Source organism: Mustela putorius, unplaced genomic scaffold (genome assembly GCF_011764305.1).
Source record: "Mustela putorius furo isolate JIRA1106 unplaced genomic scaffold, ASM1176430v1.1 tig00003909_pilon_pilon_pilon, whole genome shotgun sequence".
NCBI classification, from domain to species: Eukaryota; Metazoa; Chordata; class Mammalia; order Carnivora; family Mustelidae; genus Mustela; species Mustela putorius.
In genome coordinates, this window is record NW_025422057.1 from 14,201,511 (window position 1) to 14,227,582 (window position 26,072).

Sequence of the window (26,072 nt, forward strand, 5' to 3'; positions counted from 1 at the left end):
TTGCTGTTGCTTTCAGAATACTTTTTAAGACATCTTTACCTACTCCTACACTAGAATATTTTCTTATGCTTTTTCCTAGAAAAATAATAGTTTTAGCATTTATTTATAGGTCTAGGGCATATCATGAATTTCTGTGTGTGGTGAGAGGCAGGTGTTAAGTTTATTTTTCTCTCTATGGATCCTCCAGTACCATTTGTTGAAGAGACTTGCCTTTCCCCATTGGACTGAGTTGACTCTTTTCTCAGACATCAAATGATTGTAAAAATGCAGGTTTGTTTCTGTGCTCCCTATCCTACTCTATTGATCGACTTGTCTGTCTTAATGCCAGTAACACTCTCTGTTGATTACTGTGGCTTTATTATATGTCTTGAAGTCGAGTGGTGTTAGTCCTCTGACTTTGCTCTGCTCTTATTTTTTTTTTTTTTTGAAAGATGACTGGCTATTCTTAATTCTTGTATTTCTTATAAATTTTAGAATTGGCTTCTCACTTCCTGCATAAAGTCTGGCAGAATTACAGTTGGGATTGTGTTGGATCTATGGATCAATTTGCAGAGAACGGATATCTTAACATTATTGAGCTTTCCAGTCTGTGAATACAGCATGTATCTCCACTTCCTTAGGTCTTTTCTGGCTTCCCATGAGCCCATTTTATTTTTTTTTGGAGTCACTTGTCCTGTCTCTCCCTTTTCTCTCATTTCCACTTCTTGGTTCTACAGTGCCCTGGTGACGAGAAAGTGTCCTACAGTGAGATTTGCTGCTGGGATCTTTGGCAAATTAACTTATTGATAAAAAGAAGATAGAAAATGATATTTAATTCATAGAGTTTTGGAGAGCATTGTATTTTCTATAATTATATATTTCTATATCTTTTTATATATAAATAAATTTTATATACAAATATATAAACAAAATATATATTATCTATTTTGTACATAAATATATATTTCTTTATATTTTCTATAATTTTTTATATAATCTCTCTATATATTCTATAATTTCTAAAGAGGACCCTTAGAAATAAAGACTCAATAAATGTTGGCTTTCAGACTGCCCTTCGCGATCCAACTTAGTTTGGACCTGGTCCATGAAGCCCCATTCCTGAGATTTCTTCTTTCCTCACTCTGCTGTCTTACTTTCTCTGAAGAATTAAACACTTTTGCCTTGCGTGTGTCTGACACTCCTTTTTATCATAAACTGTCTGTAGGATCTGGGTTTTAGCTTCTTTTAGGTGCATTGATTGTTTAATACAGTACATCAGCTCCACGGAATGCTAAAAAGGCATCAAAAATTTTAACTTTATTTTTTCTGGGTGTGATTACATCCATTATCTTATGTTTTCATCGGAAAAACAGTAAAGTTTGGCTTTATCCTCAATTACAGGTGAGAAAACTGAGGGACTCCAGGAGGGACTAAGAGCCAGCCATAAACAGTTAGGGACAGGGCTGGAGCTAGAACCCAGATTCTGGATTTGAAGAATAATAGACAGGATGCTGGAAAAAAATACACACACACACACACACACACACATGCACACACACACACACACACGCACGCACCCTGTGTATGCACAGGGTGCACGTGTGTGTGTGTGTGTGTGTGTTTATGTATACATATTATACAGAAAGCATGCTTAAAATTTCTCAAGCTCTGTAAGATGCTGGGATCGTTTCCTTCAGGGCCAGCCAACGGCGCAAATCCTTCATGAGATGACATTTACATCTCATGACTGTGCTAAGCCAGTGAATAATATCATACAGGTTTAAAAGAATCTTAAGCTGCCGAGTGAACTTTGCCTTGTCATTCTGAAAAGCAGCCCAGTGGGGTGTATTGTGTGGTGCCAACATTTATTACTTGCCGGCTCTTCCTCCCAAGGATAAAACCTTACAGCTGCAGAGGCCAATCGGGAGGTCCTCAGCTCTCTTGGTCCTCTGCCCCCTGGAGGGTCCCGGCCCCCTGCAGAAGAGCTCAACCTGGCGTGAGGTCCTGCCACGCGTGGGCATGATGGGGAAGAGAGAGGAGCGCGTTATCTACCAAGCCTGTGAGCAGACGACTTTAAAAAAACATACTGCCTTCCAGAAGAAAGACTCACACGCTGAAAGGTTCATGAAGTACCTGTCGTTCATATTTAATTACTCGCTCCCACCTCTCTCGGCAAGATACTGGCATGTATGTCATATCGGGTACGGGGTCATACTTCAGGGCTTAATGTTTTCTTGCAAAATAAACATTGATCTTGCTTCCTCGGGAACAAATCTGACCAGGGGGCTGCTGGGCATGGAGAGCAGGCTTTTTGCATCCAGACCCCGGCAAGTATGTTTTACTCATCACAATAAGCGCGGGGTCTAGGGGTCCAAAAGAGTGTGTTGATTTCGTGATATCAGGAAACTTCATTTCTCACAAGTCTCTGCCCCAAACACCTGCTTCTAAGAACCTTCTGTGTGCGGGACGCTGTTGGCTTTAGGAGCTGCATGAGGTTGAATCCCCCTGAGAGCATCTGTGGCTCCCAGGGTAACCGGTGGGGGTGCAGAGCCTCGGAGGGGGCAGTGAACTTGGCCAGTGGCCGAACCAGCTCCCGGCTCCAAGCCTGTGAGTGCAGAGCCCGTATGAGTACAGCCTACAACGCACTTCCTCCCACCCTACGTTTTCTGTCCCCTTACCTCTCCCTGGGCCTCAGAAAGATGACCCGTCTGTGAGCCGTACCAATCTTTGTCACTCTGGTGTGCGGCCCTGTGTTGAATCGTTCTCACTTAACTTAGCCGCCTCTTAGAATCTTAGCCTTCCATCTGGCTCTGCGTCTTGTCCTCATATCCTTCCTTTACCTCAGCGGTTGCCATAAACCTACAGAGATTGTAGTTTTTTTTTAAGATTATTTGTAAAGTTTTAACAAAGTCAGGGCTCACCCAGGTGATTTCCACAATGGGACCCCAAATCCACAGATAATAAAGGTAAAGAAAAAATTGTGGTTGGCATTCTGGAACTATGGGGCTGCGGATATGAAAAAAGCATTATGGGTATGGCTTGTGCTAACTCCCTGAACTGTTTGAAGGACTGAGGTACTTGGGCCGTTAAGCTTCCACGCGTCTATCCATATTGGCCATTCATTAAGAGACAGTGTAGCGTCAGGGTTAGGAGCTGGGGTGTGAAGCCAGATCACTTGCTTCCCTGTGACCTTTGGTAACTTCAGCTAACCTCTCTGCTCCTCTGTTTCTGTGTATGTAAAATGAGAATAATAATGATTGCTAACTTTTCGGGGAATGGAGAGGATTAAGGCAATCTGTATGAAATACTTAAAATAGTGGGTGATATATTGAACACTCTGAAAGCATTTTAGTTATTATTACTACGAAGATGTGTCCACTATACTCCAGTATTCTGCCTCAGACCTTGGGATTCTGATGGACAGAACATCGCTGGCATCCTGGTACCTCCAGCTCTGGCGGAGAGAAAGAGAGAAAATGGCAAGAGTGCATTAGTGCACCAGGGGGACAGGCAGGTGATCTGGGGTGTACAGCTGAGTCCCCAGGAAGGGTTCCTGGGACGTTCAGGTGAGAACAATAGACCTGGAAAGAATAGCAGAGGTGTTCTAGTCAAACCCCCTTTGGGACCTAGGGTGCGTAAATGATTTGTCCCCATTTATCCCGAGGCTTTTTGGTAGGGCAAGACTGAAACTGAGGTCGGGCCAGAGTGTTTCCCGTGGCCAAACGTTCTCCCTGAAGATGTGTAGGCCAGTTTGCCAAAACATATTCACTTCCTAAATCATTCTAATCAGCAATGCTTGATGCTGGGGGGAGCTTCTCCGAACTCAGACTTTAATTGTCTCTGGCTCCTGGGAGCTCTCCTGATAGTAATCTGTGCCAAACCATCAGAATAATGATGATGGCCATTGTCTTATGTTTACTTAAAAGTTGTCTATCCTGGTAATGATCACCTGGCAAAGAGAGAGACATATCCTGTTGGACATTTGTAAACATTTAGTTTGAGTTTAGAAATCTGGGCAACCAATCTTATCAAAGCCTGGCTCTCCCAGACCTGCGTGAGGAACATACAGGTACTGAAGTCAGTTGACTTGGAAACAGAACGGCTAGAACATCTTTTGGGAAGTATATGTTGGGTGGGGGGCATAAAAATTGATGGAAGACAGCATGAAAACCTTAAAGATTTCAGATGGTTTATAATTTATGTGTAATGGGAAAAAAGACCTTACTCCTGAGATAATATCTTGGGATAAATTAGAAACCACCAGCTGTATTATGGATATGTTTGTGGATATAGTGAAATGCAGAGAATGAAAATTTTTTTTTCTGTGAATGTAATTTAACAGGGGTACGATGATGAATAAGCTGTACGCCATAAGAGCACATTTGATATAATGTGTGTAATTTTCAACTTAAAACCATCATGCTTTAGAACTGGAAGGGACCTCAGAGATCAAACCAGATTGTAGCCGGAGGAATCAAATCCCAGAGATGAGTGGCTTTGCCTCTACTGCGGATAGAATCCAGGTATTTAGGCCATTGTGTTGGGAGACTTTTTAGAACATAAGGCTTGATTGCTGTAGGCTGATTTTTTTTTTCTTTTTTTAAATACCAATAGTGGTCTTAGTATTGCTAATCAGAGCCAAACTAATTTCTTCTGGAAGGTGCCCGCCTCTTCAGCCCTTTGCATACGTGGATGCCTAATAAAAATACTTTCTGGGGCGCCTGGGTGGCTCAGTGGGTTAAAGCCTCTGTCTTTGGCTCAGGTCATGATCCCAGGGTCCTGGGATCCAGCCCATCTGGCTCTCTGCTCAGCAGGGAGCCTGCTTCCCCCTCTCTCTCTGCCTGCCTCTCTTGTGATCTCTTGTCCGTCAAAAAAATAAAGTCTTTAAAAAAAAAAAAACCGTCTGTGACCCCCCCTAATTAATATTCAGACATGTAAGTTTGGGGAAATTAGAACAGTATTATTTATCAAACTCTTCTTTTGTTTGAGCTATCGACGTGGCTTCTTGTGATTTCTCAGTTAGCTGATTTAAAAGAATTCAGAGAAAGTCATGTATGCTTTTCTTTTCCAAGAAAAATGCTGGTTGCTGGAGGGATTGAGTTTAATATAGTTTCATATCATAGAGGTTTTAATAATGCAGTCTAAAGTATTTGTACATGAATTCATTAAGCCCAGATTAGTCTTATTATAATTACTCAAAAAGTAATTCGATTTAAGAGAAAACATTTTAAATGGATATAAAATACACTGTTAGCTGGGAAGCCATACTGTTCTCCTTTATCAGCTCCATAAAGTACTAGCACATTCGAACATAACTTTCAGAGTATACAGAATGCAATCATAAAAAGTATTATTCCTAAATCTATTTTTTTATGTTCTTTCAGTAGTTAAGAGCTTTATCCCTCTGTGCTAGGAATGAGATATACTAGGAATAGCTTGTCGTAAAAATCTTCAGGGCTTCCTAGCTTGTATCTCTTACACTGCCTCCCCACGTCAGGGCTGGCTGATGGGTTACAAGCGCGCAGCCCAAGATTGATGTTGGTAGCACATTCCCTAGAAAATGTAGCAGGAAGGTACTTCAGGGCTTTAAAAAAAATTTTTTTTTCTTACTCACAAATACTAGAAGACATTTACTGACTGCCCCGTGCCTTCAGAGGTCCGCCAATGACAGGCAACGTATTGGTCTTCATTTCTAACACGAGAGAAGGTGAGGAGAGGCCAGGAGCAAGGAACACCATAGAACATTCCCTAGCCAGCACCCAGAGGGAGACAGTGAAGAAAAAGCAGAGGGAGATAACGAGGCCTACGCGCATGAAAGAATGGGTGAGTGTTTGGCATCAAGGGCTGGAGACTGAGGAGGGAGGCCTAGTGCCCAGTCACCGTGACTCAGGGGGCTGTGTTCAGTTCGAGCTGCCTGAGGAAGCCTGGGGGAGACAGGAAGAGTGTGGAGATGGGCTCATGGCCATGCGGCTGCCTGAGCTGTCTGGCTTTGGAGACACAGGAGACTAATCACAGCTCCGGGTGGTGCCATGGAGGCCATGCTGGGGCTCTGGAGGAGCCTTGGCGCTGGCCGTGCTCCAGGAGAGCACAGACTTGCACCTGGATAGGAAGGGGCTCCACTTAAGTGGTCTGTTGTGTTCAGACTTTAAAATTTATTTAATCAAGCAGCAGAACCCTTTATTTATTCTTAAAGGCAAATTCTTCATAGAACTCTACTGTGTCCAGCAGAATGGGTCTCACTCCCGCTGTCCCCATGCCCCTACCTTCTTTGAACCCTAGGCTTCTGGGAGTGTGGTTTCAAACTTGAGTCAAAGCTCAGGGCAGGGCTGGGTGAGCCCTTTACATGGTGACCTTGAGAAATAATGACAGGTCTAGAAGAGATAGGCAATCTCAGAAGGGTGAGTGGTGCCAAAAGAGAAAGGCCAGGCCCTGGCTTTGTGGAACTTCTGAGTTTCAGGCACAACTCTTCAGATCACAAGTGTTTGGAGATAGGACGTCCTTGGGTCTCTGATCTCGCACATTAAAAATAGTTCATTCATCGGGTAATATTTGAGAATGGCTTTAGAGTTTCTTAATGGCATGTAGCTACATGACAAGAAGGAATTAAAACGATCATTTTATTTTAATGTTTTTTTTTTCCCCCCTAATACTTTTCCAGTCCTATACAAGTCATGAAGGCTTCTCAAATAGTAGTCCATCAATACATGTGTGTTGACTAATAATCCTACAGTTTATAGAATTCTTTTGGAGTACTAGTTACAGTGCATTTTTATATATATTACCTCATTTAATCTCCACAGCATGAGGAGGTAGCACAGAAGTGAGCTACTGTTAATTTGTATGTTGCTAATGAGAAATGCATGGCTTGGGAAGGTTAAAGTCATTTGCCCAAGGTCACACAGTCAGGCGAGGAACCGGCTCTGACTTCAAGACCTGAGCTCTTTTCTATGCTATCCTATTGCTTATTATTACAATAACATTAACTTTCACTCATTGAACATGTACCATAAACCAACTACTACGTGCTAATTGCTTCACATGCATCTTGGCTATCCCTTTGAGTCTAAACAGAAAGTTATATTATTTCTATTTTATAAATGAAAACACTAAGACCCAGGGGGGTTAAATAGCTAGTCCAACATGGCTAGGATGGTGAACTAGCAAGGATTTGAGCTTCTATGATCTGATGCCAAAGTCCCTCTCTCTATTCTGATTAAATTACCCAACCTGATCCTCATCATAGCCTCAAGGTAGGGAAGAAGCTTATCTCTCCCATTCATGGTTTATAGATGGGAACACTGGCTACAGGAGGTTACCCCTGGCTGGGGGCTAGGACCCAGTCTTAGGTCATGGGATCCAGTGGCCATAATTATGTGGTAACATGGCAGTGGATCATATCTGAGAGAGGAGGAATTAGCACAGCCCTCCTTGGGAAACCCACCTGCCATTTTTTGGACCTTGGCTTTATCAATGTCAAGAGAACTACTCTGGAGTGCTGGTGTAAGACGAGAGAGGAGGCATTGGTGTGCCCACTTTTCAACATGGAAAAGAAAGAATTCACTTCATTCATAGAGATTTACTGCAGTATGCAGACTGAATTCTAGTTACTCTTCATATTCATGGGTAAAGCTGGCTGGATTTTGAAATTTGGTGAGGGGGTAGCTCTGCTGGTCTTGCAACTGATTTTGGTTAATGGTGAACCTTAGCCCATTCAAGAAAGCCTCGTTCATTTCACCTGTTCCCTATGTCCCTCCCTTGGCCCCTGGTTAGTGGGTCCCAGTAAAATTTACAGTGCTTTACTGTAAAAGCACTTGTACTTGAAAGAGAATTTTCTTTCTGTAGCTCAAACCACAGGAGGACTCACAAGACAGCTATCTCCCCAGGTGAGACTTCTTAAATGGGAGTTAAGTGCATGCATTTTCAAGAAACTAAACTCCCCTCATATATAATTTAACCTAGAAAAGAAAGCAAAATTGAGAGAGTAGTATGATTACATTGTTTGAGAACTGGTAACTTTACCTCCCCTAGTCTTATGGAAGTCAGGCACACTTTCACTGTTTGGCATATCTTGAATACTGTGGGGTGTGGGCTAAGTGTGATATTGTAATAATAGTGAAGGTTTCTCTAACCATAGCCATGGACTGTGGATTGAAATAGTAAATTATTCCTAGCAGACTGAATGGGCAATAAGACTGCCATCCAGTTCTCCCCATAAAATAAAGCAATAGATAAATAAAGGAGAGCCAACTCACTTAACCCGCGTGGCTCGGTGCACTGCTAATTATTAACCCAGGCACAAGAGAGGGGTTCACCCAGAGTGTAGTTAAATCATTTTTAATAGAGGTAAACACTAGCCATGTGAACGAGTAGCACTCAAGAAAGTTTTTAATCAGCAACGTTTAGGAATCACCCAGCCTAATTGCCATAACTTATTAATAATAATAAGTAAGTAATCTAGTCTTTTTATGGCCCCTGTCTCTGGAGGACGCAGTGCATTAAAGATCTCTGGGGTGTGAATCTCTCAGCAGCTGTGGGAGAGGAAGGCAAGTACCCCTGATGCTCACTCCTAATGGAAGAAACTGGACATCGAGGCTAAGAAAGACAAATATGCGTTCCCTCTCACTTTCTTCTTCCCACCGCTGAGTCACCCACTTCTCCTTGGCCTTTCTTCTATCTATAGGACAGAATGGCTCCAGGGGGTGGGGGAAGGGCTGGAGAACAGGCTGCCTTTGTTCACGTGAATGACTGGGCTTTGAGGGAAGTGAGTGTGAGCAGAGCTTTGTCTGAAGGGGTTTATTTCCTCTGCACAAGTGTCTCTGGTGTCCTTTGGCCTCAACCTGACCGTGGCTGGGTGGCTGCTGGCACCTCCCAGCTCTGTGCTTGTGTGATTCCCCACTCCTGGGAGAGCAGGAAAGATGGCGCTGGGTGTTACCCTCAGAGTGAGTGTTCACAGCAGCCGATGGGAGAACGTTTGTGTAAATTATCTAACTTAAATACTGCCCAAGACCAAAGTGCGGGCATTGAAATATCCCTGGGTCATCAACAAGGAACTTCAAGTTCAGAGCGTGTAAGTGATCAACTACCATATGATTCCTCGTGATCGGTCAGCCTGCAAGGCAAATATCACACTCAGGTTTGAGACTGTTTGAGTTTTATGAGTGATGAGTCCCTTTGACTTGGGGGTGATGGGCACAAACACCAGAGTACATGATGTTAAGAGTATTTCTGTGGCTAATATCTTCTGAGAGCCGGAATTTGGGGGAAGGTAAAATGTAGTCAAACAGCGCAGGAATTACCTTCTTCTTACTTGTTTTTGGTTCTTCTGTCCATGAATCATTTGAGCCTGAGTCTACATGGCTGTTTCAGTCTAGCGAAGTGAAATTTTGAAGACGGTGCCCAAGCCGTTATTATCCAGAGCAAAGAGCTAACTAATGCTAAGAACGGAATGATTTATGCCACAAACTACAAAAGACATAAATTTAGAGTGTAAATTACAAGATAACTCATGTGCAAAATTGTTGTAATATTTATACTAGTGTTTATTAAAACTTACATTTGAATGAAAAGGTGCAAAATGTAAATGAAGCTGAAAAACTTTTTTTTTTTCTTAAATCTAAAATAGCCTATATGAGAATCAGGAGAGCTTTTTGGAATTAGAAGACATGAATAGCACTCTATGCAGATTTATCTGCTAAAGCATGAAATATACAGTGAAGCTGGAAGGAATAACGTGACTAAATCCCTGCCTGAAGTTCTTCCCTCCCCTCCCCTGATACTCTCCAGTGACTCCAATCAGTACTGAATTTCGAAGGAAGCCATCCCTGTCAAAAGCTGTGGAGAGGGTGAGGATCCTGGACGGATGTCGAGACTGGATCCGTATTTGAGAGACTAATCTTATTTCACTGATGTTTTCAAGGTTGGAAATTTTTGTCTGGATTCATTAGAGGAGAATGATAAATCTCTAATTTGTACTTTGCTAATAATAGGATGAGCTTTTGTGCTTCATTAAGGTTAAATGGATCTCATGTAGTCCTTGCTGAGTCTTTAGGGCCATGTGTGATCTTGGGAAAAGTCTCCTACTTCTGTGGGACTCAGTTTCCTCATCTGTAAAGTGAGGGGGTTGGACCAGATGAGCACTGAGACACACTAGCCCTCTTTCCTTCCCTCCTGTGTGGGAGCATACAACACCAGGCAGTGAGGACCCACAAAGATGATTAAAACACATAACTCTTGTCCTCGGGAGCTCACGGTCTACATAAATAACTAATTATAATATGAGCGGTAATTGCAACGTGCACACATTACTCTAGGGGCACAGAGGTGGAAACAGTGACTTCCTGTCTTTGGGGATAGGCTGTGTGAAACTTCGCAGTGGCTGTAACATTTGAAGGGTGAGGAGGAGGGCTCCTTCCGGTGTGCAGGCTGGTCAGAGGGTGGGTGGTTCTGATGGTGCGTTCCAGGCAGCAGATGCATGTGGCAGGTGTATTTAGGAAGCCACATGTGGTCCGGATCTCATGGTCTCCGGACTGTATGGAGTTGTGGGGGCAGTGCTAGCCACATACTGCTGGGTCAAAACCTGTGTCAATGAAGAATGATTGAAGTTAGGAGGTAATATACTGCTTATATATGTTAGGGCAGAGCTGGCTGTCTTGTAACAGACCACTATGCCCATTTACAATCTCAGTTAGCTTTTGTGAATATGAGGGATGGGGTGGTGTTCTTAGCCTGCTCCCTGGGCATCGTGAGCCTACAGCCTGTGATCCCTGAGCCACAGCCTGGCTGCGCCCTGGGGAGCTTGTGTATGGCATATGAAAGATGCCCCTCGCGAGTATCACATCTGCACCAGCAGAATGAGAACTGCTCCCACGGGGATTCTGTCCTTGTGGGCTGCTCAGTCTACCAGGTGCGTATTTCTTCTTTGAAAGGTGCATGTGCCCCTTTCGTCTCCACTCTCTGTGACCTTGTAAGGAGCTGATGTTGTAGCTGTTGAATGGCAGCAAATTCGATGTTGACAATACAGTTCTTATGTTGTTTTTTTTTTTTTTTTTGAAGATTTTATTTATTTATTTGACAGGCAGAGATCACAATTAGGCAGAGAGGCAGGCAGAGAGAGAGGAAGGGAAGCAGGTTCCCTGCTGAGCAGAGAGCCCAATGTGGAACTCTATCCCAGGACCCTGAGATCATGAAATGCCGAAGGCAGAGGCTTTAACCCACTAAGCCACCCAAGGCACCCCTCTTATGTAGTTTTTAATATGAAGATAAAGTTTTAAAATTCAGAGTATAGATGAAAAGCATGGCGTTGTTAAAAAATTAAAATAATACAGAAGTGCTTACGTAAGTTTTAAAGACGAGACCCCACATTTCATCACTGAAGACAAACATTTCCATGGCTGTCTGTCTGTGTGGAGATAGACGCAGGCATACACCCACGAAAGTGGGCTCAGGATACATGTTTCACGTTGCTGTCTGATTTCTTTTCCTTCAAATGCAATCAAAGTCTTTAAATAATCATTTTAAATGGCTGCACCATAATCCATCGTGTGGGATAAATTATTTGTGGTTTGATTCCCTGGGGACAAACAGTCAATATCCATCATTTTGCCATTATACACAATGCTGCGATGAACATCCTTGTAGACTTACTCAGTGTCTCGAGTTATTTCCTTAGATTAAGTTCCAGAAAGCAGTACAGTTACGTCAAGAACTATATAGTTAGCACTTCCTTACATCTTGTCAAGCTGTCTTCCAGAAGTTTTGTACCTATCTGCAGCCCCATTAGCAGGGCAGGCGCTGGCTCATGTCTGGGTGGGACTGTGTTCCTACCAGCACTGTCTTCCAACTTGAAGTTACTGAGTCAGAGATGTGAGCGGCCAAGAGTACTTCTGGGGTGACTGGGAGGCAGTAGAAGCAGGACGAGCCTGAATGAAAAGGCCCTGACGTATGCACATCTGTTCACCAAAAGATATGTACAAACAGACTCATCACCATGCCTAACTGTCAAACACTGAAAACAATCCAAATGTCCATTAAGATTACAAGGGGAAAATAAATTAGGGCATAATTGCACTGTGGAATACTACGTGGGAAAGAGAATGAATGATCCACTATTACATGCTACATGGGGCATGGGTGACTCCCACAATTGCTGTGCAGCAAAAAAACCCCAAAAAAGACAGAAAGGAAAAAATACGTAACATATGAGTCCATTTATATAAAGTCTATAAACAGGAAAAAGTGAATGTAAGCTGTTAGATGCCTTGTTGGTGGTTACCCTTAGGGGATATTAGTGACTTCTTGTTCATTTATGCCTTTTGCTAGACGTATGTTTCCCAGGGCCGGACAGAGTGCTTGGCATGTGGCCTCCCCAGTATTTGTTGAAAAAAAATTAATATTTTTTCACCTTTTAACAGACTTTGACCTAGGATTAATGTGAAGACATGGTAACATTAGTTGCGAGTTATGAAGCAGAGAATTCATACGAATGTTTTTTTCTGGGATTTAAATATGGAACCCTGGTATATTTGTAGATGCTTCCTCTGTTTCTTGTGTGGCGTTGTTGCTTTTGTGTTATGTATAAACCAGTCAGACACTTAGTGGTGAGTGAGGAGACGGATTTTGGAATCAGATCTTTGGGTTCAATGCCGAGCCCATTGCTTACTCCTCTGTGGCCTTGGATGAGAGACCCAACCTTCTCCAATCTCACTTTCGATAGTTTGTTTAATAAGGATGAGAATACAACCTACTCTATGGGGTCGTTGTGAAAAATAATATTATTAATATTAATGACAACCACCGAATTCTGTTTGCTATGTGCTGGACACTAACCTAAGCTCTTAAAACGGAGGACATTATTTGTTTGGTCTTTCCAGTACTCCTATCTATTTGTGGTTTGGGAAATGTAAGCCACAGCATTAGTAAGTGTTGAGCCAGAACTTAAACCCAGGAGTTCCATCCCAGAGCCCGAGCTCTTGACCACTACCTCTGAGTTAAAGGAAGTACTGTGCCCAGAGCGCTCAACGAAGTCAGCATCTGTTAGCTGTGATGATGGTCGTTGTCATTTTCAGCATCATGATTAATATGTTTTTCTCCTCTCTCTCCCCCTGCTCTCCTCTCTTGTTTCTCCGCCCTCCTGGCAGATATGTTCCAGCAAGGTAAGTTCACGGTCTCCTGCCTGCTTCTCCACTGGCTGTGCTCTTTTGGGAACAAGGGTGTTGTCTGTGCACAGAGGGTTATGGAACTTTTCATTCGCTGTGGACTCGTCACCGCGGCTTTAGGAGACACCATGGGGACAATAGCCTGAGGTGGCCTGAAGTGCCATCGGCCCCTCTGGGCCTCTGCTTGTCCCACCTCTGCCTCTGGACCATGCCTAGAGGTGGGGCCTGGACCGTCTGGGCAGGCACAATGGGGACAGTCATGGCTGGATCCACGTCAGGGAACAGCATGCTTGGGACTTGTGGGACAGTGAGGAGCAGGTGTCTCTGGGGTAAGGGTTCATCTGGAAGGCCCCTATCCCTCAGGGCTACTGTACAGGGCCAGCTGCTGCTGGGGCAGGGCTCCGGATGCCAGTTTCTCGTGGAGGTTTCTTTTTTCTGCCCAACAAACATGTCGCTGTCCTGAGAGGAGGTGTAGACAAGACCCTGGTAGGATACCTTCAACCCAGGTGTCCCTGGCAACCCCTCTAGCTGGGCCTGTGACAGAGATGGGCCGGCGAGGGCATGCAGTGTCTACCCTATTTCTCCAGCCAAGGTCATGTGTTCTGGGGAGCCAGAGATGGAAAGTTGAACTGAGTCTTCCCATGCACGTTTTCATCTTCACTGGGGATGCACAGCCAGCACCTGTGCTCTGAGATGCTGAGGGAGACTCGTGTGCGTGGCCTCGTTGAACCTGCCAGACACATGTGAAGGGGGTGCAGCCTCCACCCCCGCCCCCCGTTTTTTTAACGCACTGAGCCACCCAGGCGCCCAACCGCCCCCCGTTTTTTTAAATCACAGTCTGGAACCATTGGGTAGCATCGGCAGGGCATAACTATATTCAGGCTGGGAAATACGTTTGTGGCACACGTTTGCTATGTCTCTCTTGAATCCAAGGCTGGCACAGAAGAAAAGATACCGGTTTAAAAATACATCTTGGCATCCCATAAATAGCTTCCGAATAATCTCCCAGGCTTGATATTTTCACAACGATTATTTCAGCCCAAACATGCGGCGTGTGTTGTGGAGAATGTCTGCCTGCTCTCTCTGATAGAAGCGCATTTGTGGGTAACAATGAGGGGACTGTTGTGTTTGTCTTTTAAGAGTCTGGAGTCATAGACCTACTTTTATAAATAATTCATAAATCCCAACAAGCTATAAGTAATAAGTTCCATTTGGCTAGAGACTAAGAGATGAGCAAAATTGAAAAGGTGCCGTGACTGTTGATGTACTGAAGTCCTTGCTGTCAGGGCCCCCTTGTTCCATGTGTGTCCTTCCTTGACAAACTGGGGGCCTGTGGCGACACTCTGGGAGGATAAGAAGGTTTTATTTTGCATGAACTAGACTACAGGCGCCATGCAATGCTGCATTGTGTTCCTCCTTTTGAGACACAAAACGCTTGGGTTTAGGAAGTCTCTCTGGTGCACGAGTGCCAAGGTCCCGGGAGAACAGGGAGAGAAAAGGCTTCTAAGGGGTCTGGTTTTCCTTCGAACGATCGTGAGCATTCATGGCTGTCATGGTTGGTATAAAAAATGGCTTATTAGGGCTCCCGATGTCAAGTTTGCCTCCTTTTATTATCCATCATGCCACTGGATTGATGGGGTTTGCCTGTCAGTAACAGTGATATGCAGAGCAAAAGTTATAATCATCTGCAAATCACTGGCTATCGGGACTTGAGAGCCTCTTCCAGACATGGAAGCTGCTAGCCGCCTGTCGCCCCACGGGAGGGTGGGCAGCAGCTCCCGTGTATGGTATTACTAGGATTTCAAGTGAAGAGAGCTCAACTGGCTTTTGTGAATTATTTACATGGTGCTGGCCTTCTAGGACCAGTTCATATGGAGGCATGGTAGCCAAAACCCCCTCCTGACTTTTGCTTCTGGCCATCCTGCGGAAGAAATAAGTGCCCGGTAAAATGCGACGGTTCTGATGTGTTGGTGATGATCAAGTCAGACCAAGGCAAAAGGTCTGTGGCTTACAGAGTCCAAAACACGACTGGGCCATGTCTTCTGTGGCTGAAGCTCTGTTCCAGAATTGTGTCATTGATTTGAAATGCGCGGTGGGGCCCTGGAGGGCTCTGGAAATAAGCAACCAGAAAACTGTGGCTTCAGATGAACAGCAGGAGGGGGCCGTCCACCCACACACACAGTGGGAACTCCGAGCGGCTGGGGCTTCCTGACCCCGCCGTGGGCATCCAGGCCCTGCCAGCTTTGGCTTTGTGGGGGGAGCCTGGGGTGCTCGCAGGAGACGCCCCATTGTCGGTCCGCGCCTCTGTGGTGCGTGAGTGACACGTGTCCACCTGCGCATTTGGGCCGTAGGGCCCCGTGGCAGGCCGAAGAGAGGGGCAGCCTCGCAAGCTGCCAACATCAGACATTCTCAGAGGAAACCAAAGTTATTTCCCCTGGATTGCATTATCTTTTATTTCACTGCAGATCAATCTTGTTAGAGGAGGTGACAGCACCGCAGCGACTGCTGGGCCTTTCTTGGCTGCGTCCGTGGTGTGTGCACATGGCAGCGAGTTTCCGGCCGGCTCCTGGGCCATTTTAGAGTTTGCTTCATTTCTTTCATCTGCAGAGGCCGCTTGCTGGGGCGGTTAGACCCACAGGGCGTGAGGACCGTCCAGGACCAGTGGGCCCGCAGCTGCGCCCACTGTGTAGCCGAGTTCCAGGGCGGTGGGGCCAAGGTTTTCAAGGAGCCTTAAGTGACCCCCGTTCTCTGTTGTCCGCAGCGCTCCTGCGCCCGTGGATGGCTCTCAGCGCTGCCCAAGTGCCGTAGAGCGGCCCTTCACAACATCAAACGCAGCTGAAAACGCTGTGCGGGCACACGTGTCTGGAATCTCGAGTTTTAGAGCACTTTTATATCCATCGCTTCATAATGAAGTCAGGACCACACACACACACACAGACACACACGCACGCACGCCCGCCTCATTTGAAGTTACTGAAGCACCTTTTGAATACTCATCCGTAGGCTCAGCCTTGATTCTGAAATCGAACAGAACCCGGGTGAGTGGCTTGGAAATCAGAGCGGTGCCACTCGGCAGGGTGTTGGAAAGCGTAAGTGGGCGCAGTATAAAGACTTCACCACTGAGTTAATTCTGCGCTCTGTGCTGTGAACTGAAGTCCCGGCTGCACTGGGAGCCCGAGGATGCCTCGCCTTTCCTCCCGCTCTGTTCTCGCCTGGAGCTGGGGTCTTGCTATTAAAGAGATTTTTCTTTCGGCTCAAGTAATTGTTGACAGCTCTCAAACATAGTGCACTTGTTTATTTTGTGGCCGGTAATAATGGGCCAGGCACTTTCTAGGCCCCGTGGAGACGGGGACGGACCAGACAGCAAGGGCTTTGTGCTCGGGGAACTCACGGTCTAGCTTGGGGGGCACCGATGCCAAGCACGCCAGTAAACAATCAAGGCACAGTCTGAGGGACGCGGACAGTGAGGGAAATGTCCTAGGATGGGGTGCTTGTGGCGAGAAGGGCCACGTTGGATGGGATGGTGAGTGGATGCCAAGAAGGACCAGCCGTTGGGGGATATGGAAGAACCCCAACAGGCAGGAACACCCCAGGAACAGAACCGCAACAGGCAGGAACACCTCCAAGACCAGAAGGAAGCTGGTGAGGCGGGAGATCGCAAGTGAGGGAGAGTGTTGTGTGAGATGAAGTCATGTGAAGAGGGTAGGAGTGTCTTCCGGAGACTGGAGGAAGGAAGTTAGAAGGTGTGGTCCATTTACGGGAAAGGGCCCACACTGGTTTCTGTGAAAATGCGTAAGAACAATGTGTGAGAAGTTAAAGCCAGGATCAGGGGCGCTCAGGCTTGGCTGAGATGGGCACCTGCCCCCAGGCCCTAAGCACTCCCCTTGGTAGGTCCCTGCAGCCTGTTCCTGGCCAGCTGGCCTCCGCTGAGTGTCCCACTTTCTGCCCACTTTACCCGTGGGGAATATTGTGCCCATAACTTACACCTCCTCTCCTTAAGGCTGGCAAATTGTGCCCATCAAGGGCATCATTAAAATACTCCTCTACTTACCTTTAGATTTTAAAGAGCCACTTCTCTCCGATATACAATAAAGTGTATCATATGTATTACATAGTAATATATACAATAAATGTGCAGGAGACCTCAGTGTGGCTCCCAACAGGCTGGTTGCTTTGGCCTGTAGCCTCAGTTTTCCCATCTGTAAAATGAGAGAGTTGGGGAGATTCCTGACCTGACTTGGCTTCCTGCTGATTCTCTGTCTTGGTGAGTTTTAGTTGGATTTGAGTTAATAGAGTCCAGAAATATGCCATACCACCAGTTATGACGATTGTCTAAAGAACTTGGGCGAAAGCAGAGCCTTGTGGCTGGGAATTAAGGTTAAAAGAATTGCGGTTTCAAAAGCGTGACCTACTCACAAGCCCGTTTTGAAGCATCAGCTTCAGAATCCACAATGGATGGCATGGCTTTTACTAATTTGAAGAGAGCAATAAATCATAGTTTGGTTTCTGGCAGCCCAGCCAAGCCTGGTAAATCGTTGGGGTGGGCTTTGGTGACAGGGACCAGTGCCATTTATAATGTGTTTGCCTTGAGCTCTTTTGCATATCTCAGACCGCTGGGTCAAGCTGCTGAGGCTGGATCTTAGGTTTTCGCAATCACTTCAGAAAATCCATCTGTTATAAAGCTCTGACCCTTTAGCCATGAATTATGGCTCCCTTGGTAATGTTATACATTATGAAATATTGTTTTCTTTATGAGTGTGGGATTTGGACAAATAAATTAAATCTATTGTTACCATTTCCAGTTAAAAATTCCAAGTTGTCACATGATGCTCACAAGAGAATGAGAAAAATGCATTAACATTTTTATGGTGCGAAGTGGCTGCTTCCCGGGTCACACTTCCTATATGCCTATATTTACTATGTATGTGTACTAGTCCCCATTCTGTCCGGAATCAGTAGAGTATTCTGAGTAATGTAGGAAATGCATCCGTCTTTCCAGCACGAACTGAACAAAGTTATTATTTGATTTTACATACATTCATGTTGTGTGTGGGTATGGGGTGTATAAGGAAAGGATAACTGTGTTTAATAACCGCATTCTCTGAGATGCTTTCTGACATTGTGTGTGGGCTGTGTATGGCCTGCTCCCTGCCAGGTGACCTTAAAACCAGTTTGTCTTCTTACCAGATTCGTCTCGCTCCCATTCCAATCACAGGGCATGAGTTTGGGGTGAGGCTTTCAAGCCTTTCCTCCCAGTAACTTGTATTTCAAAATTGCCAGATCAGTAAAGGGAAACTTTTAGATTCTTCTGTTGAGGTGATTGCTAATAAATTTAAATTTTTATTTTACTGATGAGGGTGATAGTAATAATAATTATGCCACATTTCTGTACCTCCTATATTCCAGGCATTAGGACAAGTATTTTGCATACATTTTCTCATAGAATCTGCCTCCCTCAATTTTGTGAAGTAGGTATAAAAATCCCACTTTACAGAGGAGAAAACTGAGGCACAGAGTGGAATTGAACTTGTGACAGCTGTATAACCAATGAGTGGTAGAGCCATTTTTTTTTTTTTTAAATCGAGAGGGTTTTGTTCTACAGAATAGTTTTAGGTTTTCAGAAACATTGTGAAAATAGTTCAGAGAACTCCCATATACCTCATACTCTGTTTCCCCTATTTTTAATGGCTTACATTAGTATGGTACATTTGTTACAATGAATGACCTAATATTGATCCATTATTATTCACTAAACTCCATAGCTTCTTCAGATTCCCTTGGTTTTTACCTAATGTCCTCTCTCTGTTCTGGGATCCCATCCAGGAGACCCCATTACATTTGGTTGTCATGTCTCCTTAGGCTCCTCTTGGCTGTGATAGTTTTTAAGACTTCCCTTGTTTCTGATGACCTTGACAGCTTTGAGGAGTACTGGTATTTTGAGAAATATGTCATAGGATGCCCCTTTCTTGGAATGTGTGTAATGTTTTTCTCATGATTAGACCGAGGTTATGGATTTTCAGAAGATCACAGAGGTAAAGTGCCATTGCATCACATCATATAAAAGTGACCTACTATCAACATGATCTATGACTGTGGATGTTGATCTTTATCACTTGGCTGAAGTAGTGTTTCTCAAGTTGCTCCTCTGTGAGGTTACTTTCCCTCATAATGTACTCTAGAAGGAAATGTATGCATAAGCCACTCTTAAGGAGGGAGGAATTAAGCCCCGTCTTGTTGAGAGGAGAGTAGCTGTATAAATTATTCTTCTGCTTGGGAGATTGGGCTCTTAGCTCTCATTTATTAATTTATTCAATCATTTATTTAGATCGATACGGAGTCACACATATTTACTTTCTACCTTGGATTATAATGCAGTATAGCTTTATTTAATTTCTGGCTTTGGCCCCTGGGAACCTTTTCAGCTGGCTTCTGGTGCCCCTTTGACATATCCCTGTCAATTTTTGGCTGAGCATTTGTGCAATATTTTCTGATACTTGACGATACACGAGGCTCACCTTGCCTATTTCCCACCCTTGTCCTAGATTCAGCCATTTCTTTAAGATGATGGAGAATGATATTAGAAACCAAGATCTAGGAGCTAAATGTGCTCTTTGCTAAGGGAGTGTCATTTGTTAAGGACCTCTCAGCTGACAGAGCAAAGAAATAGAAGTGTATGTACTAACCCACCTATATATGCATATCTATTTCTTTTTTTTTTTAATTTTATTTATTTGACACAGAGAGAGAGAGAGAGATCACAAGTAGGCAGAGAGGCAGGCAGAGAGAGAGAGGGGAGGAAGCAGGCTCTCTGCAGAGCACAGAGCCCGACATGGGACTCGATCCCAGGACCCTGGGATCATGACCTGAGCGGAAGGCAGAGGCTTTAACCCACTGAGCCACCCAGGCGCCCCTGTATATCTATTTCTATATGTAACTAGGTGTATCTGTGTTAAACCTGAGTTCTTACTAAAGTCTCGAACTCTAGTCCATTACCACATGAATCATCCTAGCCTCCTCCCTTTGTTTAGCTGTACATTCCCCCTCCCAAGGATACCTGAGGGAGGATTTTGAACTCAGGTAGTTTGACTTCTGGTCCTGCAGTATGCAGTCCTGATTTTTCCCAGTGACATGCTGTCCACAGGCTTGTGAATACTCCTGGGGGGAGGACACAGTCACAAATCCTTGACCCTTCTCAAGGCCCGACATGATGGCCCAGTTGCAGAGGAGTCTTAGTTTGGGCTGCTATAACAAAATACCATGAACTGTGGGGGCTGAGCAACAAACATTATTTCTCATGCTTCTGGAGGCTGCAAATCCTAGATCAAGATGCTGGCAGATTCTGTGTCTGCTGAGAACTCACTTCCTGGTCATAGTTGGCCATCATTTTGTCGCGTCCTCATATGGCAGAAGCACGGAAGGCGGTCTCCAGACCTCCTTTTAATAAGGGTACTATCCCATTCATGAGAGCTCTATTCTCATGATATAACTATCTCCCAAAGGTCCCACCTCCTAATACCATCACACTGGGGTTAGGATTTCAGCATATGAATTTGGGAAGGGGACACAAACATTCAGTCCATCACAGTTCCTCTCTTGCTTTCACAGCAGACCTGGTCTTGCTGTCGTGACTTCTGAGCTAGTTCCTCCTCTGCAAGCTTCTGAGTGGGTTTGTCTTTTCTAGAGCAGAGACTGATTGAATAGTGCCTTGTTTCTGAGCTAAGACATTTGCACTTTCTCTTCTAGCCTGGGCAGACCAGGGATGAAATAACTGGTCTGTTCATAATATTCCCATTATTGAGGGCTTAAACTTCCCTGCACCTTCCTTAAATTGGTTGCTGCCTACTGGGTTCCAAGACAGACTAACCCTTTAAATTGCTGTTTGTCCTGGGGTGTGTTTGAGTCTGTGCTTTCTGCCTGGGAGAGAGGGTACTTGAGAGGCTGAGGCTGTTTATATGTTTGGGCTGTACTGACCTGCCAGTATCCCGCAGCTTCCTCTTTCGGGTGCCCCTTCCCAGATGCCTGGGCTACTGCACTGTCCCCTCCAGCCAGAGGAAATGTTCTAACTTGGAGGCTTGCCTGTGTGATAGCTGCCTTCAGCAGCCGGCCGATGGGGGTGCCTGTGGAGACAGCTGGTGACCACTGGTGAATGCCCTCTGCTACCTTTGGTGCACCTGGTTTCCTCTAGCCTAGCATTCAGGGAGTGGGGGCTCTTGAACCCCATAATGTCAGGGAGCTTCATTCCAGTTCTTTTTGGAACCTGGCCTGCTGGAAGCCATGGAACAAACAGTTGTAGTTGACTTATTCATATATTTTGTTCACAGCCAAAGCCATCTTTGGTGGAGCAGTTTCTAAGATTGTAGAAATATGTTCTTTATACTAGACAGTGAATTTGGTGACATGTTCCTAGGCTGATGGCTGGATGTGGGCACTGATTTGACAAATAGCTTTCTTCTAGGGAACACCAGGCAAGACCTCCTTGAGCCACGCCCACCCTCATTTCTGGTCCCCTCCCCCAACTTGTCCCATTCATCCCCATAAGGCTCTATCAGATTGATCCTTAATGTTCAAAATGCACAACCGCACCTCAGTGCCTTTGGATCTATTGATTGTTGTATTTGGAATGCTCTCTCCTCTTTTCAGGAAGCCTTGTCTTGTTCTGCTCCCTACCTTCAGAAAACTACCCAGGTTCTGCCACTGTGGTGGCTGGCCCAGGGGTAGGTGCTCTGAGTGTTCAGCCTGACATTGATGCCTCCAGTGTATGTGTGAGCAGTGGACTGTCCTTTTCACATGGTCCTCTTACTGTCTTGTTAACACAATATTCATAATCATCGTGACATTTTACTTAGAAATCATTGAGAAGATGCCACCTACTTCCCCGCCTAGGTATGCCCCTGTTTCTACTTACTCTTGAAAATTCAGCCTAAATCCTCTCTGCTGGGTTATCCCGCCTCACACCCAACCCTTTGGGTGGGGAATTCTGCTTTCCACTCTGAACTTCCCATTGTCCCCTCATGCTTCTGTCTATACTCCCTCACCTTGCTATAATGATCTGTTTAGCATCTGTTTTCCCACAATAGATTGAGCTCCTAGAGACAAGGGAGCACGTCTTTTATTTGAATCTCTAGCACACAGTAAGTGCTCAATAGATGTTTGTCAAAAGAAAGTGGAATGAAATAACAAAGCTCAGAGGAACTGGCATTTTGTGTATGGCTGGTGTGTGTGCCCCTGTGCGTGTGCGCATGCGTGCACAAGCAGTCTAGGTTCTTTTAAAAAGTTTCAGACAGAATTCTCACAGTATCATCGATGGTCAAGTTGACAGCCAAGCCAAGTCATTTCCTACCCTTGCGTCCCAAAAGTTTCCTCTTCTTCTTCCTCTTTTTTTTTTTTTTTTTTTTTAGGTTTAATGTATTTATCTGGGGAGAGGGCAGAGGGAGAGGAAGAGACAAACTCAAGCACACTCTGTGCTGAGTGTAGAGCCCAACACAGGACTGGATCCCACAATCCTAAGATCATGACCTGAACTGAAACCAAGAGACGGACACTTAACCAACTGTGCCACTCAGGTGCTCCCCAAAAGCCTTTTCTCTTCTGTTCTTCCACCACTATTGATTTTTTTTTTTTTTTAGGGCAGAATATGGGGACTTAGGATGAATCAGTAAATATTTACGTCTAAAGTTTGTGCAGGAAATGAGCAGAAGCATGGGATGTGTGGTAGACATTGTCCCTACCTACTAAGTCATAGAGGACGGGGGTCCCAGGAAAGGGGAAGCAGCTAAAATAGTGAAGCTGTGGCTAGTTTTGGAGGAAGCAGAAAATCTAAGTGGGTAGGACCAGGGCAGTGTGTGAGTGGGGGGACCCAGGAGAACAGTGTGGATGGAGGTGGAGACAAAGACGAGCAAGGTGTTTTTATGGGATGTTGAGGGGGTAGTGAATTTGATAGGTCTGGGTTGGAATTGGGTAGGGCCAGTTATGGAGGGTTGATTGCCAAAACGCTGTTTGTTTTCCTGTGCTCCCCAGAACTCCCATATGACTGGAAAGCTTTTGTCTACCAAATGGATAGTATTAGTTATTGACTTTTCCCATTTTTATTACTCATTTTATTATTTCTTTTGCTACTCAAGGGTGACCCATAGCCAATGACCATTCTTGATCAGCACAGTGAATGTTATGTCCCTGAGTTGATAAAGTTCCAGTCCATAAAAAAAAACAAAACAAACAAACAAAAAAAACTGGCTTGGTATTTTAGGTAGCCTGTGCAACAGTTTTAAAATCTAGGCAGCAAAGTTGAGACTTATTCCAGGAAGCCCAAGAATTGTAGTGTTTCAAGCAGAGAAATAGCAGGTACTGGGGACAGGCTCTAACTATCTGTGCTGGGTATTGGGCAGTAGAGGACAAAGGTGGGCCTCTCCTTACTTTGCTTGGGCCAGGCACATCCATGAACTCACTTCTCCAGAATAACCCTGGAAGTTTCATACACTCATTTACCACCATTTTGAATCCCCATTTTTCAGATGCTAAAACTGATTCTGAAAGCTTAAGTAATTTTACTTTCTAGGAGGTCTCCCAGCTAGAGAAGGACTGAGTCTGAGTTCAGACACAGGCAGTTGTGCTTGCTCTGAATTCCCAATGACCACATCATACGACCTGGAGGGACCCTGAGATTGCACTGGGCTTGCCAGTGGATGAGGATGGACAGTGCCATTGTCATGTGAGAGGGCCCAGCCCAACCCCAGAGAAATGAAAGCAGGTGTTCAACAAGAAGACTCACGCACCTCAGTCTCTGTAGCAGGTTTACTCCTATAGCTAGATACCGAAGAGAGCCCAGGTGCGCATCGATAGGAGAAAGGGTGGTTAGTACGTATACCCACGGAATGGAACACCACTCAGAAACGGAACGGAGCAGAATGTTGAGGCTCACAGCACGGATGGATCTCAGGAATGTTGGGCTGAGTGAAAGAGGACACTGCGTATGATTCCGTTCACATGCACTTCTTAAAACTCATCTGTGATGGCTGGAATTCAGAACAGTGGTTGCCTGTGGGGGAAGGGGAGTGAGGGCTGATGTGGAAGAGGCGGGAAGGAATTTCCTGGGCTGATGGTAAGACTCTATCTTGATGGTGGTTTGGCCTATGCAGTTGTGTGCCTTTGCCCAGACTCAGAGAAGGTACACGTAAGATTTGGACATTTTGCCGTATATCAGTTTTATCTTAAAAGGAGAAGACTGAAAGCAAATATTAAACTCCAGTTAATGATGTATTTGGAAGCAAATGCCCTGATGTCTGCCGTTTATTTTGAGATGCATCTAAAAAACCAAGAAGATGTATGGATGGATAGACGGATGGCGAGATGAGTTAATCTGTGGTAAAGCAAGTAGAGAGCCACGTTAATTAGTTCCTGTCCGTGGTGGGTATAGGATTTTCACTGTAAACTCTTTCAGTTTTGTTGTATGTTTCAAAACTTCATCGTTAAATGTTGAGAGAAAAAGGAGAGAGACCCCAGTTGGGAATCTTCCTAGAAATAGAGAACATGTGGCCTCATTAGCCACAGATGCAGAGGCCACAGAGGGGTTGGACCACCCCAGAGGAGGAGGCAGGGCCTGGGTCCAGGTGAGAGATGGGTGGAGAAGAGCCTCCAGGCATTCTCCTAGTTTCCTGGGGCTGCTCTAGCAAATTCTCACAAACTTGGTGGCTTAACACGATAGAAATTTGTTCTTTCATGGTTTGGGAGGCGAGGAGTGTGAAGTTGGGATATGAGTGGGGATTTTCTTCTCTCTGAAGACTTGAGGAGAGAATCCTTCCTTGCTTCCTCCCGCTTCTGGAGGCCCAGCGATCCTTGCTCTTTCCCTTCTAGCTGTGTTGCTCTCATCCCTCCCTTTGAGGTCACATAGCTGCTTCTCTGCGTGTCACTCTGTCGGCTCTGCTCATCTCATCAGGACACCAGCCGCTGGATTTAGGGCCCACCCTCATCTGATACGACCTTCACGTACCTTAATGATGCCTGCAAAGACCCTATTTCCAGAGAGGTTCCCGTGGTGAAGTTCAGGGTAGACCTGCATTTTGGCAGGACACTATTCAATCCTGACAGATGACCAAACAACAGGTGGAGAGAGAGAGAGAGAGAGGGCAGGCAAGTAGGTTTTCTAGGAACGAACAGGGCCTCACCATAGTGCTCTCTATCCATTTACCTCCTGAATATATCTTAAAGAATTAAAATGTAAATCTCAGAAATTAAATCCATGGGCACAGTGTAAACAGAGGAGGCTTTTGCAGAACAGACAAAGCTGTTCTCTTTCCTTGTTAAACAGCCATGGTGGGAGACCACGACTGTATGCACAGGTTTTATTTGAGATGGATTAAGGTTCATGATGAGCGAGTCTCGGAAGGATTGGAGGTGCTGTTCTCATAAGCCTGCAAAAGTTCAGCTCCTTATCTGAGGCTTATCCAAACCTGAGGAAACCTTTTAGGCCTGTGTGGAGGTTAGGGACTTCCAGCTGCTGAAAGTTAATATCCTGCATCAGGAAATCACCTGCATTGCGGGGTTGGGGGAGTAGGAGAGAGGCCTATAAATTAATGCGCTCTTGGAATGGAGGCCTGCTGGGGGTTGGGGCTGCCTGAGCTTGGACCACCCACTCTCTTTGGTGGATGGATTACAGGTTCAGCCCTTGAGCCTTTTGGAGAAGGAGGTGGTGCCTGTTAGTTCTTGAGATCCTGTACAACATTCACTACTCACGTCAGCTCTTATGCTGTGGTCCCAGCGCGCCGCTGGTCTCCCCTTTCTCAGTGCTTCCCCCCTCTCCTTGCTCAGTCAGCTTCTCAGGCTTCCGTCCTGGTTCTTGGGCCCATCACCTGAGCTCACTCTTGCCTGGGCGCCCCAGAATATTCCTCCTGTAGCTGCTATTCTTTGTTCGACAATCACCTCTCGGAGATGCCTTCCCGAGCC

General features: G+C 45.2%; 1 protein-coding gene across 6 annotated transcripts in view; it reads left to right on the plus strand.

Annotated features, from left to right (window-relative positions):
• GFRA1 (GDNF family receptor alpha 1) overlaps window positions 1-26,072 on the plus strand; it is a 210,421-nt gene that overhangs the window by 48,855 nt on the left and 135,494 nt on the right. For 5 of the 6 annotated variants that reach the window (XM_004751864.3, XM_004751867.3, XM_004751865.3 and 2 more), the window contains one exon: window positions 13,116-13,130. The exons of the other annotated variant lie outside the window; for it this stretch is intronic. In XM_004751864.3, the coding sequence (XP_004751921.1) occupies window positions 13,116-13,130 (15 nt within the window). The remainder of the gene's footprint in view (window positions 1-13,115; window positions 13,131-26,072) is intronic. 6 annotated transcript variants of the gene reach the window in all.